Raw genomic sequence first — 19580 nt, 5'->3', positions numbered from 1 at the left:
CCAAACTGCCCAAAGGAAGGGGGTGACTCCCTCGAGGGTCTAACAGATTCTTTTGCTGCTGCCTAAGCCAGTGGCCATTGTTTCCTGTGAGGCTGGGCTGGGTTTGTCCCACCCATGCCCTGATGAGCTGTGAACTGCCTCTCTGTTCTTGGAGAGTTTTTGCATGGGCTTGCTTTAAGCCATGAGGATACATTTTCAGCCTCATAACTATATACATGAAATTATAACCTACAACCTTACTATAACAATTACTATTTAGTATTGTCACCTATGTAGTCCGTTAAAATGGTTTAAATCACATATAAAGGCCTCACCATTGCTTCATGTATTAATTTGGCAAAGGTGCCACCCTGACTATAACAATCAAGGAACACACAGCTGGTTGACTAACATATACTGGCTAGTATACATATATATTATGTATACATTTAAGTATACATATTAAGCATTAGTAGCTATACAATCTAGAGTGGCCTGCACCTTTATTATATTTCTGAACACTTATGCTAAGTATCTCATAACAACTTGCATCAGTTGAAGTAAGCCTCGGATTGAATAGAGAGGAAAATTGTCAGTACTGGGACAGATGATTATTTCTTCATAACTAACAGAAAAGGAGTTGCTCACACAATCCTAGGAGGTGCCTTTATCCCCCCCAGTAGCTGGAATACGTGTACTCAAAACAAAGAGAAGGGTGCATCATAATGTGGAATGCATGGGGCACAGCATGGTACCAGAACAAACAAAGCAAAAAGCTGACTAATTAAATGACATGTACGGTACATTTTTCTGGTAAGCAAGTAGGGTTTAAAAGGATGGCTTTAGGGGCATAGCTTTGGGGAACACACCATCTTTCTAAGGGAAATGTAACCTGGCTGCATGGGACTGCTCTTTGGAGACTGGTATCATATAGAACCTTTTGCCTATACTGTATTAATAAACTTGACTGACATTGGTAATTTGGTAGAATGGAACTATCAGTCTTCATCCTAGAGCTTCAGTTGATCTTTTAGATATGCTGGGCCCAGACCAATGAGCACCTTGAACTTGACTTGATATTCTATGGGAAGCCAGGGTACAGAGCAGCGGACAGATTACATGTGCTTGCTGCAGCTCATGTTGCTGAGGAAACATTCTGCAGCATTCTGTATATGATCGTTGTCTGTTAGACTAAGATTTTCAGGCCTAGGAATAGGTCTACTTAAATATTTTACAGCATGGACCAGATTTTCAGCATTTAATATGTAGCAGTACAGGCAGTAAACCCCAATCTTTCTAAAAAAATTGTGTTTATATTTTGCTCAATTTGCCCACAAATTCACTCTCCTGGTCTCCTTCTCCCTCTCGGACAGTCATCCACCCATACTGGAGGTTGAACAGTACCTATGTAACATGTTTGAAGTATGTTAGAGGTGTGTCTAAAAAAGTAGGTAATGGGTGGATCAATTATTTATTATACTTGTTATGATAAAAATGGAAAAGGAATGAAAAACATAAAATAAAGCAATAACTATAGGTTTTGTACACAAAATAACCTTTATTTTCTCATTTTAAATACAAAACAGAACAGTAATAGATGGTATGAAAATGGCATTGAACATAGGAATTATCATCAGGACTACCTTTGTAAGTTTAGTGCAATTCCTTCCTTTCCCTAACCCCTTGGAGAAAATCATGGACAATTACTGAGACTGCTATCCTGGTCCTTTGGGTTACTCCTGCATGTTGCAACCAAGCTGCTCCTTCATTGTCAGTTCTGAGAAAATGAAACAAGCAGAATTTACACTCATGTACAAACCTCGGCTCCTAAAATGACTAAGCCCTGCTGTCTTCCACATAAGATCTTTGAGAGCCAGGTGGTCTAGTGCCCTAAGCAATGTACATTCCAGTAGAGGGCTCTAAAGCACCAAAATGACTTCTGAATGTGGTCCATCCATGAAAATCTCATCACCAAACTGATTTTAGGGAACATTCTAATGTGCACTTAATTTGTGAGCATATGGACCACACTTTTATTGAGTAATTCCTGCTCTTTTAACCTTCTACGAAGACCCACAAGTTTAACTTCACAGACCTTAACGTTTTTTCTATTCATCCCTCCCCAGCCCTGCACACAAATATTCAAAGATGTCCAGTCAAAGCCAACATCCCCCTCCTCTGAACTAAAAGTAGTTGGGCTATTGCCTTTAGAATAAGGTTGCTGTTCAACTGGTTTCAAACCAGTCTCTGAACCAGTTCTTCATTCTTTCCTGCATTACACTTTTCCTACTCTTTCCCCATGTCTAGGGTAGAGGTCATCAATAAATATTCAGTGGAGAAGGTCTAACCTGATGGTCCCTATGCACACTAATGTCAGCTGTGTATATTCATTTCCCAGTGCTATTGGAAAGATTGTAGGGAATTGGTACATTGAAGTTACCCTGGGACTCACAGGTGACTCAAATATAGTTGCAAATACTTGAGTGTTTTATCTCCTTTGCCCCACTTGCAAACCCAGGTACTATCATCCCTCATGATTTTCCTCAACCAGGTGGTCCCAAAAGAGCGAGCAGTGAATCATATGGTGGGAAGTAAATCAACCAGGACAATGGTAGATTAATAAATGGCTCAGGGATACCACCTTCTAAAGCCACCACACTTACTGCCACCAAACACTCAGAAAATCCCTCATGTGCATTTGTAGCATGGTACGCTTCTAAACGGGTAAGGGGAGAAAAACACACCATATTGCTAGAATGGGCCCACAACACTGCCAACCAAAGCTCTGTTTTGTTAAACATTATTGACCCACAAGCAGGGCAAAGCAGTGTGGTAATTCATGGCGTATTCCAGCAAACATTTGCAACAGTAATGCTGTACAGCCTTCTGTTTCTTTCTTTTTTTTTTTAATTTAAAGGAAAATGCCACTATCAATTAAATCTTCTCTCATATAATGGGTCTGTAGTTGTGTATATAGGAAAACTGGTTATAACTGCATTTTATGCAGGAAGCTATTTGAAAGTAAACAGAAGTTTGTGTTATTTGGACTATTCAACAAAAGGTTATTGAACTTTGTAATAATGCTAGAAAAAAGGAAAAGCACTCACAAAGTTCCACAAACAAGCAGGCAGAACACTGAATGTTAAAGATTGAAATTAAAAAGGAAAAAGAACTGAACTGAGCACTTACTCATTAATATGTGGTCATTGTAAAGTAATGGCATAAAAATGCTTTTTCAGTATGAAGGCCGAAAATTACATTTTCATTTAACAGTGCCTCCAGATTTTATGAAAAAAATGTATATGCATATAGTTCTCTAAGTCATTTTAATGTGCATGGTAGGACAGCCTATTTGTCAAGGGCTTGATCATCCATAATTCAAATTTCTCTCTCCTTTCATACATGCCTTACAAGTGTTATATTACTAATAAATCTATATTTATGTAACAATTGCTGTAATTAAATGTAAATTTTAGTGTATCTAAAGATAAGGGTTAAATTATACAAATTTGTAAAATTGTTTACAAAAACCTCAGGCTAATGCATGCAGGGTTTATGACAACTGCACATCACACAGTTAATAAAATTAAGCAAATTGTAAAGAAAGCAAAAGGGATTACAAAACAAATGGTAAATAGTCTCCCACAGTGCTTTAACGCAATTCTGCATCCCATTGTGATGTTTTTAGTGTTTCAGATATTGGTAGTGGTCCTGACTGTAATTGTGGCATGCTGGATTAAGCAACTGCAGCATATGCGCTTTAAAAAGAATTGAAATGGTTACATCATCCTAGTGAGGCAAAATCAGGGGTAATAAAGTATTATGCCAACAAGAAGCACCACCTGTTCGGTCCCTAAGGGAGACTGGAGCTAATGTTGGACAAGGCCAAATACCCACTGACCTTGCTAACTGGTGATAATTGAGTGTGTGTGTATGCATATATATGTCAACCATCAAGGAGGGGACTGATAGCAGAGAACGAGTTACTCCTATTAAAAATCTTGCCACCATTGTGTGTTAAGTAAGCACTCACTGAGGTACCATTCCACCATTAGCTGAAGGTAAGAGAACATGTAGCAACAAAAACTGGTGGGAAAATAAAAAGCACTGGTGAGGCAGTTAATCACAAGGTTGGGTGCATTTAGATACTGTGTTGCAATACTGATACATGCACCAAGGGTCCCAACAGAAAAATATAAGCAAAAGTGAGAAAAACAAGAGTGGTATAAGAATCAGTCAGTCAGTGAGTGTGTGTAGGAGAGCAGAAAGAAAAGAGAAGAAACCCAATGAAGACTTGACTCAAGAGAACTGCTGTCAGTGACCTGTAGGTCATCAGAAGCAGGGCGCCACCACTCAGCATCACTCCCAATTGTATGCAACTTCAATTTGGGGTGCTCTTCGTCTATTGTGACAGTGTTGTGCTGTGTTGTGTCAATAAAGTGTTTTTTGTTTTTAGAGATACTGCTTGTGTCAATCACTTATTGGACAAATGGGCCGTGTCCCCTTGGTATTCCTGAGACCACCCTAGCTGAGAGAAATCCTTGGGGTAACAAGCCCTGCTGAGATCAGTCACCGCTTCCCTGCTCAGTATGCCACCACAACCCTGCCATTTCCTATAATGTGTTCTTGGGGACAACCACTTTTAATTTACTACCTTGCCCGTAACCAGGTTTTTTTCAGCCCCAGTCTCTTACAAAATTCCTGATTGTTCATAGCTTTTTCTTTGCTGGGAGGTGATACACCGACAACCACAATCTTATCAGAGCATTCCCAACACTTGGCTTCTGCATTCCCAGGACAGGATCACTATTTCTCTCTCATCATATATTCTCAATCAGGACACCCCCTATCCTCTCACCTGCCACACCTAAATAAAACCTATGAGGAATTTAAGGCAGCAACCTGCTGATCTCCTCACCCCTTCATACAATACTATCAGCTGGACCTCTGCAAATCCCAGAATACCTCTTTTGAAGAGGGTCCTACAAGTAGCACCATATGGTAAGACCTTCCCTCCTCAGGTACTGCACTAACTATCCAGGTGACACAGGGCCAAAAAAGGTTAAGCAACTTGCAGGCTAACTGACCCTAATTTAACCTTTAAAGACATATTAGAGAAGTATATAAAATGATAATTAGGGCTATTTCTTAGAAATAGTTAACATAGCCATGTTAAATGGACTAGAGCTTTGAAATGCAAACCTGTATTGTTAGAGAATTAGAGGTAATACTAATTCTATGTGTTTACTTGTATCTTGTTAAATGTTAGCCATGTAAACAGACAATTCCTGTCTATTACTATAGCTACTGATTCAGAGATCAAATGGGTATATTAACATTTAGATGAAGTTTGTGGTAAACTGCCTATGAACTACTCAATTGATAATTACCTTATATTAATCTATGCAGTTAATGACTGGTGATGTTTAGGAAATAGGTTACTTCAAAAAACACTATTGTTCATCCCAGGATTGCATGGTCAAGAGGCTGCAAAAATCTCTATAAAAACTCGTTAGACCTAATCCTTTCATCTCAGATCTGCTTAAGCTTTATTCAGGGGAAGTTTGAGTTGAAAGACTGACATCTCCAGTGCCATCTGGACTGCCCTGATTTTGAATATTTGGACTATAACCTATGGACTAATTCTGAAAGAACTCTATGCAACTCTGAAGACCACCATCTCTACTATGAAACTGACCTAAGCATTATATTCAAGTCTGTATGAATACTGATCTTTCAACCAATACTCTCTTTTTTAAAATAAATTTTAGTTTAGTGAATTAGAATTGGCTGTGTGTGTATTTGGGTAAGATCTGAAATATTCATTAATCTGTGAGGTGTCCAATCCTTTGGGATTGGTAGAACTTTTTATATGATGAACAATATTTTCAATCCTCATCATATCTCACTTGGCTGTCTGGGTGGAAGCCCAAAGCTGGATTGCTTTAAGGGAACTGTATTTTTGGCTTCTGGGTAACTAGTAAAGCATCATGAAAGCTGTTTTGTTTCTGGCTTGGTAAATCCAAGTATTGGAATTGTGACAGGTTGGATCACCAAAACCCCCTTGGGGCCTGCCACCTGATGTGCCAAGATTACTTCTGCTCCTGCTTTCCTGCCCTGGCAGCTTAAGACTTCAGTGCTCTGCCTGGTTTGAGCCAGACCCGCTAACCTGCTGCAAACCCAGACCCAGGTCAGAACCATGTCCCCTAACAGCTGTAGGCTTAATTCAAAGCAGCTTGGGAAGCGTTCCTGTCTTTAACACTCAGATGCTCAACTCCCAATGGGGTCCAAACCCCAAATAAATCGGTTTAACCCTGTATAAAGTTTGTAAATTGTTCAGCTTCTATAACGCTGATAGAGAGATATGCACATCTATTTTCCCTCCCTGGTATTAATACATACTCTGGGTTAATGAATAAGTAAAAAATTAAATTAAATATTAAATACAGAAAGTAGGATTTAAGTGGTTCCAAGTAGTAACAGATGGAACAAAGTGAATTACTAAGCAAAATAAAATAAAACATGCAAGTCTAAGTCTAGTACAGTAATAAAACTGAATACAGATAAAATCTCACCCTCAGAGATGTTTCAGTAAGTTTCTTCTACAGACTGGACGCCTTTCTAGTCTGGGCACAATCCTTTCCCTTGGTACAGCCCTTGTTCCAACTCAGGTGGTAGCTAGGGGATTTCTCATGATGGCTGCCCCCTTTGTTCTGTTCCACCCACTTATATATCTTTTGCATAAGGTGGGAATCCTTTGTCCCTCTGGGTTCCCACCCCTCTTCTCAATGGACAAGCACCAGGTTAAAGATGGATTCCAGTTCAGGTGACGTGATCACGTGTCACTGTAAGACTTCATTACGCACTTGCCAGCCCACAGGTATACAGGAAGACTTACAAGTAAAACAGATTAGCGAGTAGGAGCTGTGTTAGTCTGTATCCACAAAAAGAACAGAAGTACTTGTGGCACCTTAGAGACTAACAAATTTATTAGAGTACAAGCTTTTGTGGGCTACAGCCCACTTCATCGGATGCATAGAATGGAACATATAGTAAGAGATACACACACACACACACACACACAGATAAGTTGGAAGTTATCATACAAACTGAGAGGCTAATTAGTTAAGATGAGCTATTATCAGCAGGAGAAAAAATTTTTTTTTAATAATCAAGACGGCCCATTTAGACAGTTGACATGAAAGTGTGAGGATACTTAACTTAAGGAAATAGATTCAATATGTATAATGACCCAGTCACTCCCAGTCTCTATTCAAACCCAAGTTAATGGTATCTAGTTTGCATATTAATTCAAGCCCAGCAGTTTCTCCTTGGAGTCTGTTTCTGAAGCTTTTCTGTTGCAAAATTGCCACCCTTAAATCTTTAACTGAGTGGCCACAGAGGTTGAAGTGTTCTCCTACCGGTTTTTGAATGTTATGATTCCTGATGTTAGATTTATTCTTTTGCGTAGAGACTGTCTAGTTTGGCCAATGTACATGGCAGAGGGGCATTGCTGGCACATGATGGCATATGTCACATTGGTAGATGTGCAGGTGAACAAGCACCTGATGACGTGGCTAATGTGATTAGGTGCTATGATGGTGTCACTTGAATAAATGTGGACAGAGTTGGCATCGGGCTTTGTTGCAAGGATAGGTTCCTGGGTTAGTGGTTTTGTTGTGTGGTTGTTGGTGAGTATTTGCTTCAGGTTGGGGGGCTGTCTGTAAGTGAGGATTGGTCTGTCTCCCAAGATCTGTGAGAGTGAGGGATTATTTTTCAGGATAGGTTGTAAATCTTTGATGATGTGCCGGATTTTAGTTTGGGGCTGAAGGTGACAGCTAGTGGCGTTCTGTTATTTTCTTTGTGGGCCTGTCCTGTAGTAGGTGAATTCTGGGTACTCGTCTGGCTCTGTCAATCTCTTTTTTCACTTCAGCACGTGGGTATTGTAGTTGTAAGAATGCTCGATAGAGATCTCGTGTTTGTCTCTGTCTGAGGGATTAGAGAAAATGCGGTTGTATCTTAGAGCTTGGCTGTAGACAATGGATCATGTGGTGTGTCCTGGATGGAAGCTGGAAGCATGTAGGTAAGTATAGCGGTCAGTAGGTTTCCAGTATAGGGTGGTGTTTATATGACCATCGCTTATTAGCACAGTAGTGTCCAGGAAATGTACCGCTTGTGTGGAGTGGTCTAGGCTGAGGGTGGGATGGAAATTGAGGAATTCCACCATAATTTCAACAAGGGCCTCCTTCCCATGGGTCCAGATGAAGAAGATGTCATCAATGTAGAGAAAGTAGACTAGGGGTGTTAGGGGACGAGAGCTAAGGAAGCACAGTTCTAAGTCAGCCATAAAAACGCTGGCATACTGTGGGGCCATGCGGGTACCCATAGCAGTGCCGCTGACTTGAAGGTTTATATTGTCCCCAAATGTGAAACAGCTGTGGGTGAGGACAAACTTACAAAGGTCATCCACCAGGTTTGCCATGACATTATCGGGGATACTGTTCCTGACAGCTTGTAGTCTATCTTTGTGTGGAATGTTGGTGTAGAGGGATTCTCCATCCATAGTGGCCAGGAGGGTGTTTTCTGGATTGTAGTTTCCTCAGGAAGTTAGTGGTGTCTCGAAGATAGCTGGGAGTGCTGGTAGCGTAGAGCCTGTTGAGAGAGTCCACATAGCCAGACAATCCTGCTGTCAGGGTGCCAATGCCTGAGATGACGGGGAGTCCAGGATTCCCAGGTTTATGGGTCTTGGGAAGAAGATAGAATACCCCTGCTCAGGGTTCTAGACATGTGTCTGCACAGATCTGTTCCTGTGATTTTTCAGAGAGTTTCTTGAGCAGATGGTGTAGTTTCTTTTGGTAATCCTCAGTGGGATCAGAAGATAATGGCCTGTAGAATGTGGAGTTAAGAGAGCTGCCTAGCAGCCTCTTGTTCATATTCCAACTTATTCATGATGACGACAGCACCTCCTGTCAGCCTTTTTGATTATGATGTCAAAGTTGTTCCTGATGGCGTTGCGTTCAGCAGGGCTGAGGTTATGGGGCAAGTGATGCTGCTTTTCCACAATTTCAGCCCGTGCATGTCGACGGAAGCAATCTATATAGAAGTCCAGTCTGTTGTTTCGAGACTGTCCAGTCTTCTACATATATCGCTTCCGTTGACCACCATTAATGGCCCACACTTGGCATAACTACAATAGGACTTCAGAGTTATACTTCATATTTCCTGTTTCAGATACAAGAGTGATACATTTATACAAATAGGATGACCACACTCAGTAGATTATAAGCTTTGTAATGATACCTTACAAGAGACCTTTTGCATGAAGCATATTCCAGTTACATTATTCATACTCATTAGCATATTTTTATAAAATCATATAGAGTGCAATGTAACAGGAATAAACCACCAGTTTGGGGGATTGTCAGCCCCATTCTTTGTAGTTTGCCCTAATTATGCAATTTCACTCCACAACCCTCTGGTCACAATCCAGAATGCTGGTTATAGGATGGGAGAGGAGATAGTCATTTGACGGGGGGGGGGGGGGGAATATCACTCACCAATAAAGGCAACTTTTCTTTTTCTTCTTCTCCCACTCTATATATATCCTGAGTGTTCCCTCTGATGCAGAGTGCCATTTTCTTTCTTTTTTTTTTTTGGTCGTTGTTTACGTTGGCCACGACCTCTCTTTCTGTGAGTAGCTCTAGCAGCTCTGTAAACTAGAGGGACTGAGGGAAGCTTACAGAGATGGGGCAGGATCACAATTAATTTGCCTCCTTGCTTTTTGGTAGACGATGGCCCCCAATCTCTTACAAGCAGTCAGGCATGACAATTACTGCCAAGCAGCTCTCTCTTACTCTCTTAAAAAAATCCCATTTCTCTGATCCAGAGCCATACAGCTTAGCAACTAACTATATATGAACAAATAACACAGGGAACAGAGCTCAAAGCTTGGCTCAAAACAGCTAAAAAATCTTAAATCTGAAAACAGATTTAAAGATTAAGTGTAACAAAAATAAATAAAAATAAAGAAGGGGCTTGGTTGGACATGGGTGTCTTTTCTAATGCTAAATTCTGAAACCAAGCATAGACTGACTAATTAAGAATAAAGTCAAGTTTCCAGATCTCCTTGATTTCACATTTATTCCTGCAGTGCAGGTTCCTTTAACAATGTTGACTGCACTCATGAAAAACATGAGAATTATAAAATGTTTCTCTCACCTGAATGTATTTTAAACAAAGTCACAAACATTATGGATGATTGTGTCTTTTGCCCACACTAGAAAAATTTTTGCCCTGCTAGTCTGAAAAAACATGAGTCAGGATACAATGAGTAAGCATGCTGTACCTGGCCAAGAGGTGAGCAAGGACATCAGATAATGCATCAGTGTTTTCTGCAGAATGGATAGCAATTCTATGGCCCAGAAGATAAAACACAAGACATCATTATATTAAAAAAAAAAAAAAAAAAAAAGTTATCTGAGCACTCCACTGGTTGTAAACCAAAGACTTAAGCAACAAGACAGATTTCTCATGTAAAGGACTAGTTTACACTGGGATTTGAGCTGGGCAAATGTCATTTTACTACGATTACTACTAGTACAATGAGCAACTCAGAGGAATAAATTAGAACGCAAAAAGGGTGAAATTGTCCACTTGAAGACTATTCAGTGAGTATGATATGCATCAAAGTATTCCCCAAACCTTCTAAAAATGAAAGCAGAGAAGACAAGACATCAAAATACCATTGCAAGTAAGAGAATCATTATTTTACTTGTATATGATTACTTTCTGCATAAAAGGTACAAAAGCACTTTATAAACTGTTATGCAACATTTAATATGGGATATTTTAAATATTTCACATATTAAGGTATCCATGATCACTGGCAACACTATTTCGGAATGCAGCATCGAACCGTAAAAGTAAATGGAAGTCATAAAGGGTTAGATCCTGGGCTGCACAGCACTAATGACAGACTCTGGCCAATCAAGCCAATCAAAACTAGGCAAGGGACTACAACCCCTATGCATCATTTGGTGGCATAGTGTCTCTTATACTATCTGCTTCCAGGGTTATGGCTCCCTCGGGGCTGTTAAAATCTGGCATAAGTTGAAGCAGATGCTACACTCATCTCTGGAGATTGGCCTTGCACAGAGCAGGCCCACAATCAGCGGAGAGTAGTACCCTGCCCCCTCAGCTTGTGATATGTACTCTCCAGATTATGTCCCTGGATCTGGCTCACATTATCCAACTGACGTTACATGGGAGATTTCAGAAGCTAGAATTACCAAGTATGAAATGAAGGCAGGACACCAGGAGAAATGGAAAGGTCACATGACAAAAGATAGCTACAAAACAACAAAAGATTCTCTTTCAGCCGCACCATAGGAAATTCCCTCCCCCCGCTCCCCCAAACACACACACAAATATAAACAGGAGACATGTTAATGGATACAATCATAACTGAACGTAGTAGGGAACTGAATAGATCAGAAGCCTGAAATAGATAAAAAGCCTTTCACCTTTAAGTCATTGGTTCAAGTCTAACATAAGATGGTAGAACCTGAAGAAGTTACCACCCAATATTACACAATGATTTTCTGTAAGAGTTGCTTCTCTTATTTATTTCTTGTGGACACATTTCACAAAGACCATCATCACAACTACTTTCCTTGCTGCAAGTGGTAGCGGAAGCGCCCTCCCAAGGATTTGTGGGACATGGCAACTGATTGTACTTACCTTTTGCATTGAGTTTTTGTGAACAGGATTGAGAAACATTGGCAGTATGGTATGAGGAAGCCTTGTATGCGAAGGTTGCCAGTCTGAAAACTGCCATGAGCACTGAATATTCATTCAAAAATAGTATTTATTCCATAGAAAGAATAATCTTTGCATATATCAGAAGGCACAAAACATTCTAAATTTACTCTGTGCACCTTAAATACAAAAAAACTGAAATATAAGAATTGTAACATAATAAAAAGAAGGCAAGGACAGTCAAAGCAGAAAGTCACAGCAGCATCAATACCTTGGTTGAAAGTTTTCCTTCATCTTGGTTTGTTTATACAGTATTAGCTTCCTGACAGTTCTATCAGCTTACATAATTTGGTGACATCACTGATAGATAGTTCTAGTACTATGCAATCAGTGGAACTAATGGTATCAGTGATTTCACAAGGTGATTTATTCTGGAGGGATTTAACAAAGATGTGCCAGAGAATTTCATGGACATACATAAATTTTTAAAAGAACCACACCATTTGTGTGCTGTACACTCGTGAGCAACACTGGTACTGAGGGTATTCAGCCCGCATTTCTTGGCTTAAGTTATCTTTCATTTTAGATTTGCATTTCACCTTTAAAAAGGAATTTAACATACAGCATAAAAAAGGACAGCAAAAGATCCATCTCTATGTACATACACCCACACACTTAAATCAAATTACATAGGCGAGAAAGGAGGACTGAAAATTTGTTTCATGGATGTTTGGGTCCTCTGCTCACCTCATAATATACACTGGAATTTAGAATAGGTAGATTTCACACATGGTGATATTTCTAATATAATAATTAGGAAAGAGTACTACGCTCATTAAAAAATTTGCAGGGGAGGACACCAACATATCTTGCTAAAATGAATAGTCTTTTATATTACATTTTTATTTTGCAAGAAAATAAATTATACAACTTAAAAAATAAAATTCAAAAATTAAGCAGTACATCAAAATAGTTCAGCCGGACTGCCATAAAGAAACTGCTACCATTCAAAATTGTACAGCATTATTATCTCAGTATGTAGTGGCACACATTCAAAATTGTAAATACCATATGTAGATTGATATTACAACCTAGGAACTCAAGCTTGCTCAACACACCAGACTAATATAGTGTATATGACAGGAAAGCTTTCATGTATTGTTTATTTCACAAAGAATATTTCATATGACCTTGAAGAATTTACAAAGATAGCATCCCAGTCATTTAGATGAAAATAGAAAACTGTTTGACTCTAAGACAGCAAATCTTTCTGTAAAAACTATCATATCTTTCACCCCATTGTGTTTTTAAAATATGCATCTTACATGCTGACTATTCAGAACGTATTACACATTTAAGAAAAGGTGAAAACAAGGAAGCCACCATTTGCTTTGTTTTTGAAATGTAATTGTATTATGCTCAAAACAAGTGCAAGAGAATTAGATAACTAAACAGAAGCTATGGACACTAACAGTGGAAAGACTTCAGAATTAAAACTGAGATCTTCATTAAGTTATTCGGACAGAGAAGGATTTAACAATGTTTCTTAATTCAATGAGACATTAAGAATGTGACAAACTGTATTTTCGCTTCCATAGTCAGTTTTACTCCATACCTATTCACTGTGACACCAGGAGTGGCACCATGTGTTTCAGATGCAGCAACTCTTTAAGCTAGGTCTTTGGAGATATATAGTCATTGCTAAACTTCAGCTTTAAAAGTGCATTGTTGCCATATTGCAAGTGAAAAATCTCATTTTTATTTAGATCAGAACTCCTCCCATCCCCAAAACACTTTACCGCAAGTATCTACCTATGCCTCAAATAATATTAGCTTTAAATGCATGTTCGTGAAGGTAACCTGATGAAGGATGCTAAATGTGATTCTGCATCTTTAGGAAGTTGCTAGTGTGATTCTCAGATTGAAGTTTTTTTGTGTGTTTGTTTAACATAACATCTATTTTCAAATATAAACCTAAGGAAAATGTAACAGTGTTATAGACATGCTGTTAATTATAAATTCTCCTCATCCAAATAATGAAGTATATTTAGATAACTTACAGGTTATAATTTTAATATATGCTAGTGGGAGGGGAAGGGAGAAATATAAATAACTAGCATTTAAGAGTTTGTTGCTGTCTGGATGCAAAGTGAATTGGGACATAACTGTTTATGAAAATCAATCTCAAAGTTGTCTCCTAGATTTTGGTTAGGGCTTAGAAATTAGCATTGCCCACTTTTATATTTAACTTGCTTGTGTGGGACAAAACTTCATGGCTATTATTCTCTGATTTAATGTTGTAAACTGTTACATATTCAAAATAAGTGCTCAGATCATCATAATAGAATTATTTTAAAATTCTGGCTTGTTCGCCATTTCCCAATTATTCCCAAATGAGCATTACTCTTAATATCAAGTTACAAATGCTGAAAATCTTGTGGCACTATACAAAAAGATTTCTATTCTTAGAACAAAACTAAATTTCGTTTTCTAAATTTAAAATGTTGGCATACATGTTATTGGCAAAATACAGAGAGCACCATTTACTTTTAATTCTGAATAGTAACATTTTAGGGCTAAAAATCTCATGTTACCTTGAAGGTGAAATATATTTTCACAGTATCTACTCATTTATAAGCATCAATAAAGGCATATAAACGTATGCAGTGAGATTTCAATCTGAGTTTTATATTGCCACGTATCAGTTTTTCTCGCTCTCTTGCATGTCCATGAAGCCTACCTGCAGCTGAAGTTGTCTTATTCAGCAAGAAGTCAAATATGCACTGTTCTAAGGAACTCGCATTGGCACATACTTCAGTGGTAGGACACACAGCCTTGGTTTACACTAGTTCACACCAGCACAGCTACATCTCTCAGGTGTGTGAAAAATCCACACCTCTGAGACACATTATACCAACCTATCCCCCACTGTAGACAGAACTAGTTGACAGAAAAATTCTTCTGTTGACCTAGTTACTGCCTCTCAGGGAGGTGGATTACCTACACCAACAGTAGACTCCCTCTCGATGGCGTAGGTAGTGTCTACCCTGAAGTGCTGCAGCAGCACAGCTGTGCCACAGCAGCATTTGAAGTGTTGACAAACCCATAGTCGGCTGAAGGCAGTAAGAGACCATCCCCGCAATTTATTTTTTTGTAAGATGCTCTTATTTTACACATTACAGCAATCATGGAAAATTCAGTTCCTCATTCACCTACGGAAAGGGTTGTGTTGTTGTTGTGTTTTTTGTTTGTTTGTTTTTTGGAAGAGTGTGTAAAATTAAGGGGGACCCCCCATTATCGATTATCAAAAGCAAACAAGTATATTTTGTGCCTGGGTTGGGTAAATTTTCAGGGCAGTTGTTGCAAGGCTGCCTGATAGCATCTAACTAAGAGTTAGTTGACATGACACTGAGTAAAAGCTGACTTACTTTCCACACACCCCCACCCTCCCCAAAGCAGATTCTCTGCTCCAGTGGTACTGATGTCATCAGTCCAATAAACACTGGAACATTTGAGAGGGAGTTAGATATTACCAAGAGGTTACTTAACATGGCTGAAGGCAGAAGTAACATTTAAAATTTACCAAATACACATCAGGAATTTTGACAATTTCTCTTCACACACTAAAACTGGGTATTTTTTCTTCCTTAAACCTTTGTAGGTCTCCTTTAGCTACATTATTCATCTCCTGTTCACTTCAAATCAATAGGCAGCTGTTGCTTTATGAATTTATTTATTTTAAAGGAGATTGACTTTTAGGCAATTAAGAGTCTAAACCCTAAAACAAAGCCATTGGATACCTGGAAATGATGCTACTGTATGTGTACAGAAATTGCAAAGGGTTATTATCTCACAAGGGACTTATGGATCAGTTACCTTTTAATGCCTTCAGATGTATGTAGTTATATTCAAACATATGGAATACAAATATTAAATGTACAAGGGAATACACTTAATATTTCTGTTCACTATAACAGACCCAGCCATAAAACAGTTATGGGGAAGAAAGATTCACCTTTTCAAAAGGATTGCAATAAACAATCTGCTCAGATAAGATAAGCAATGTATATCCTTATGTTTACTGCAAACGATATAAAACAATGATCTCCTGCTTAAGGAAAAACAACATCCACAAGTTGGAAATATTTTTATGTCACTTCTATGTCAATATTAAAATCCAGTTACTATATTGAAGCACTGCTTGAGCCAACAGGTTGTTACTGTAACAAATACATATCTATTGTGATGCATCTGTGTCTCTCTCAAATGTTATACATAAAAAGGATCACCAAAGGTGGACAGTACATTTACTCTGTTGATCCAAAACACAAAGTGAAAGTGCTACTTCTAGTCCTAATTGCATTTAAAAACAAAAACAAACTTAATAGCAGTTCCTCAGTGCATGAGTATTTGAAGGTCTTTTTTTGTGTGCAAGTACTGTTCATCTAAAAACCCAAACCTGTATTCTTCTTGGTGGGTGTAAATCAAATCTACTTTAAAAAGCTCATAATGGGCTCTTCATGAATGCAAGTTTCCCACAAAACAGCATGCTGTTAAAAGTGTGCAACATGAAGGGAATGCCATCATGCTAGCTGAATGAGATTGGCAAAATATAGTCCTCTTGTAAGATAAGGCAGGGATTTTAATATGTAATGAAAGTCTAAATGAGTCCTTCTCCAGCACAAAAACTGTTGCAGCTGTTTGCCCAAGCACCCTTCAGTTTGTGTTCATCTTACAGAGTCTTCAAATTATGCCATGTATATGAAGGTGTTGATATCCGATTCATCTCTTCTGATATATTTGTGCTCTATAAGCCATTCAATTTGCTCTTTTATCATTTTCTTTTGTGGCAAGAACATGTTTTTCAATATTTCTACCAGTTCAGTCTGAAGCTGAGCATTAGTAATTTTCTTCCGCATTTTCATTATTTGGATAATAGCCTCCTAGTAGGGGGGATAAAAAAGAAAAGTGTTTTTGGAAATATCGGGTACAAGTGGCAAAATGAATACACAGGGTTAATTGGGAGGCTGTGGGAAAGGAAAGAGAGCAATTCAGTTTGATGAACACCAATTAAATGTTTTTTTTCCTCAATATGTTACTAATAGGAAATTTAGCCTGTCAAGTTATAACACTAGATCCTAAAGAAAGTATATATAGTTGGCCTTAGTAAAAGCAACCTAGAGCTAACTTCTGCTTTTGTTCATGCCCAGTCAATCCTACTGACTTCAGTGGATGTGCATAAGCGTAAATGAGGGCAGGATCTTCCCAGGAGGAAATCACTCCACATACATGCATATTTAACCAGCGTGAAATGCAATAACTATATGGATTAAATGGGTGAGATGAATAGCCTTTAACAGCCTGAAAAAATAATGAATGGTATACAGAAGGTTCCTTGGAAACACAAGAACACGTTGATATTCAAGGAAACTAAAAGGTGGAAAAAATTAAACTGATCAAAGAAAATACTTGTTCCACACAATGAATAATTAGACTGTAGAATTCAGTACCACTCGAAGTTTCAGAAGCCAAGAACTTAGCAAAATTCAAAGAGATTGGAAATTTATATGGATAACAACATCAAAGATTATAATAGGTAATGCCAACAAAGATTTTGGAAGGAATATTAAACCTCATGCTTCAGGGTTTAAGCCTACCTCTAAACTATTAGAGACCAAGGTAAGATCTAATGTGGAGAGCAGAATACTCCACGTTCACCTACTGCAGGGATCTTAACATTCCTTTGAAGCATCTGGCACTGGCCACTGTCAGAAACAGGACAGTAAACTAGACAGACTACAAGTTTGATCCATTATGGCAATCTCTATGTTCCTATGAAGTTTGGTTTAAAACTACATGTTTTGCTCAGCAAATATCTAAGATGGGAATAGTAATGATTTTACTGTCCATATCAGTTATTGCTGGACCAACTGTTTTCAGTTACTCACTGAAGAAAAAAGGGCGCCCACTATGTTTTTAATAACCTCTCAGAGGAAAACATTAAAAAGGGCTGGTTTTCTCTGGGCTTACAACAGAATGCCCCTAAACAACAGACTACTTTAGAATGATCTGCACTGTACAGATCTTTGAAGTTAGTATGCTACACAGATCTATACTTTGAATAATCATTTGTCAGCTAGCTTGGTAAGAATTGAAAGTCACATCCTACAACCATCCTTCTTAATTCACCTAACCAGCTATTGAATACATTTCATGAAGAGGTTGGTGGATAGAGAGTATACAGGATGACTAAGAGTTGTGATGGAATTCAGTCACCAGCTTTTGAAGGAATTTAGAAGGCATTCATCGTGCTACCTTACTTTGTGGTTGGTATACAACATGGGTCAGCCACTAAGGCATTCATTCGCTCTGTGTGCTAAAGTAATTGTCATTAGAAAAATTATCTTTCCTTTGAAAAACAAGCTCTCAGGCATCAAGGAGCTCAAAAGGAGTTTCCATTAGCTTAGCCATGACCATGCATAAATCAAGCTTTCTGTTGAAAGAAGAGCCAAAATGTCAAGTGGACCCAGGTGGCACAGTTTGCTAGAGAGCTGGCTGCAGTGACCTGGGGATCTAATCCCTGACCATGATCAGAAAGAAATTGCAAGTTGAAGTTAATTGTGAAATGTTGAGAGTCTACAGCAAAGGGTGGTGTATGATAGTTTACTGACTCTAGTGAGGGTTATCAGCTTGGAAACTTTCCATATGGGTATGTATTTTTACAGAACTCCATTTTTTATTAAGTTTGTGAAGTACTTTTAAATCTTCACTAGAAATTAAATGAAATAAGGGATGTTAAAGCTTCTCGAAGAAAGCATGTCACTCTTTTGTACTTAAAGGCTGATAAGTCTTTCACAAGAATGCTGCTCTCACCCATTCTGTGTATAGAACAGCCAAAGAAAAATTAAAACCATGATACACTGTTTCTTCATCTTTGTCAGGAACTTCTGCCCTGGCTGGAGTGAGACTCAGTATCCCACTGTCCCCACTACAAAGTGTCCACTCCCATTGCATTGTTCTCTGCCATTTACAGATGACAGTTTGTTGTTACATCAGAACAGAAGGTCGATATTATCTGTAAACAAATACAAATACAAATAGGCACTCACCAGGGCTCAAATTGAGCCTCTAAGTCAAAACTAAGCATCCCACCCCCATACTATCCCACCACCAAATCTCAGATTTGATCTGACTGAACCGTTTTAGAAGCAAGACATTAATTTTGCTTCCAGAAGTCAGTCAGTTTTTGACATCCTGGCTCAGAGCCCTTGCAAGAAAAATCAGCTACAGTTGTTTTTTCTATGATTTGGACACCTGCTTGCGGGGAACTGGACCATAAATTAGACCACCAGACACTTTTCACACAGGTTACCAGATAGCCATCAGAGGGGTAACAGCTTTCATTTACTACTGATTGGTTCTGCATACAAACAAATTGCACAGGTGAAAAGTTAGATATCTAAGGATAATCTAAGGCTAATTTTCTAACTCATCTAATCATTCTCTAATATAGTCTTCAAAGGCTTAACCGAGAAGTTGGTAACAGTTCTAAAGCAATGCTATCAAATTTAGTTATTTTCAAAAATCTGCAGATTTTTACATTGAAAATACATAACTACAGTATAGATGCCATTGGGGTAAGCAGGGGACAGTTGGGCTATTGGCACCTAACTATAATTGGAAGCATTGCTTTTTGACACCCAGGAAACAACCAAGGCATTTGATAATGGGTCAGGTACGAGTCTCCCTCTTTTGGGGAGGAGACGAGACACTGGATTTGAAGGGGAGTGGAGGGTAGGTTGAATTTCCCACTTTGTACCCCCACTGATCCTTGATAGAAGCTA

General features: G+C 38.7%; 1 protein-coding gene across 7 annotated transcripts in view; it reads right to left on the bottom strand.

Annotated features, from left to right (window-relative positions):
• Positions 1–1517: 1517 nt before the first annotated feature.
• CUL5 (cullin 5) overlaps positions 1518–19580 on the bottom strand; it is a 91706-nt gene continuing 73643 nt past the window's right edge. For 5 of the 7 annotated variants that reach the window (XM_038400543.2, XM_038400578.2, XM_043504222.1 and 2 more), the window contains one exon: positions 12619–16679. In XM_038400543.2, the coding sequence (XP_038256471.1) occupies positions 16485–16679 (195 nt within the window). In that variant the 3' untranslated portion in view covers positions 12619–16484. Of the gene's footprint in view, positions 1757–12618; positions 18812–19580 lie in introns of those variants that run through there. The other 2 variants (XM_043504225.1, XM_043504224.1) reach the window with 2 other exon arrangements.

Source organism: Dermochelys coriacea, chromosome 1 (genome assembly GCF_009764565.3).
Source record: "Dermochelys coriacea isolate rDerCor1 chromosome 1, rDerCor1.pri.v4, whole genome shotgun sequence".
Lineage (NCBI taxonomy): Eukaryota > Metazoa > Chordata > Testudines > Dermochelyidae > Dermochelys > Dermochelys coriacea.
The sequence above is the reverse complement of the archived record's forward strand: the minus strand, read 5'-3'. Positions and strand labels throughout refer to the sequence as shown.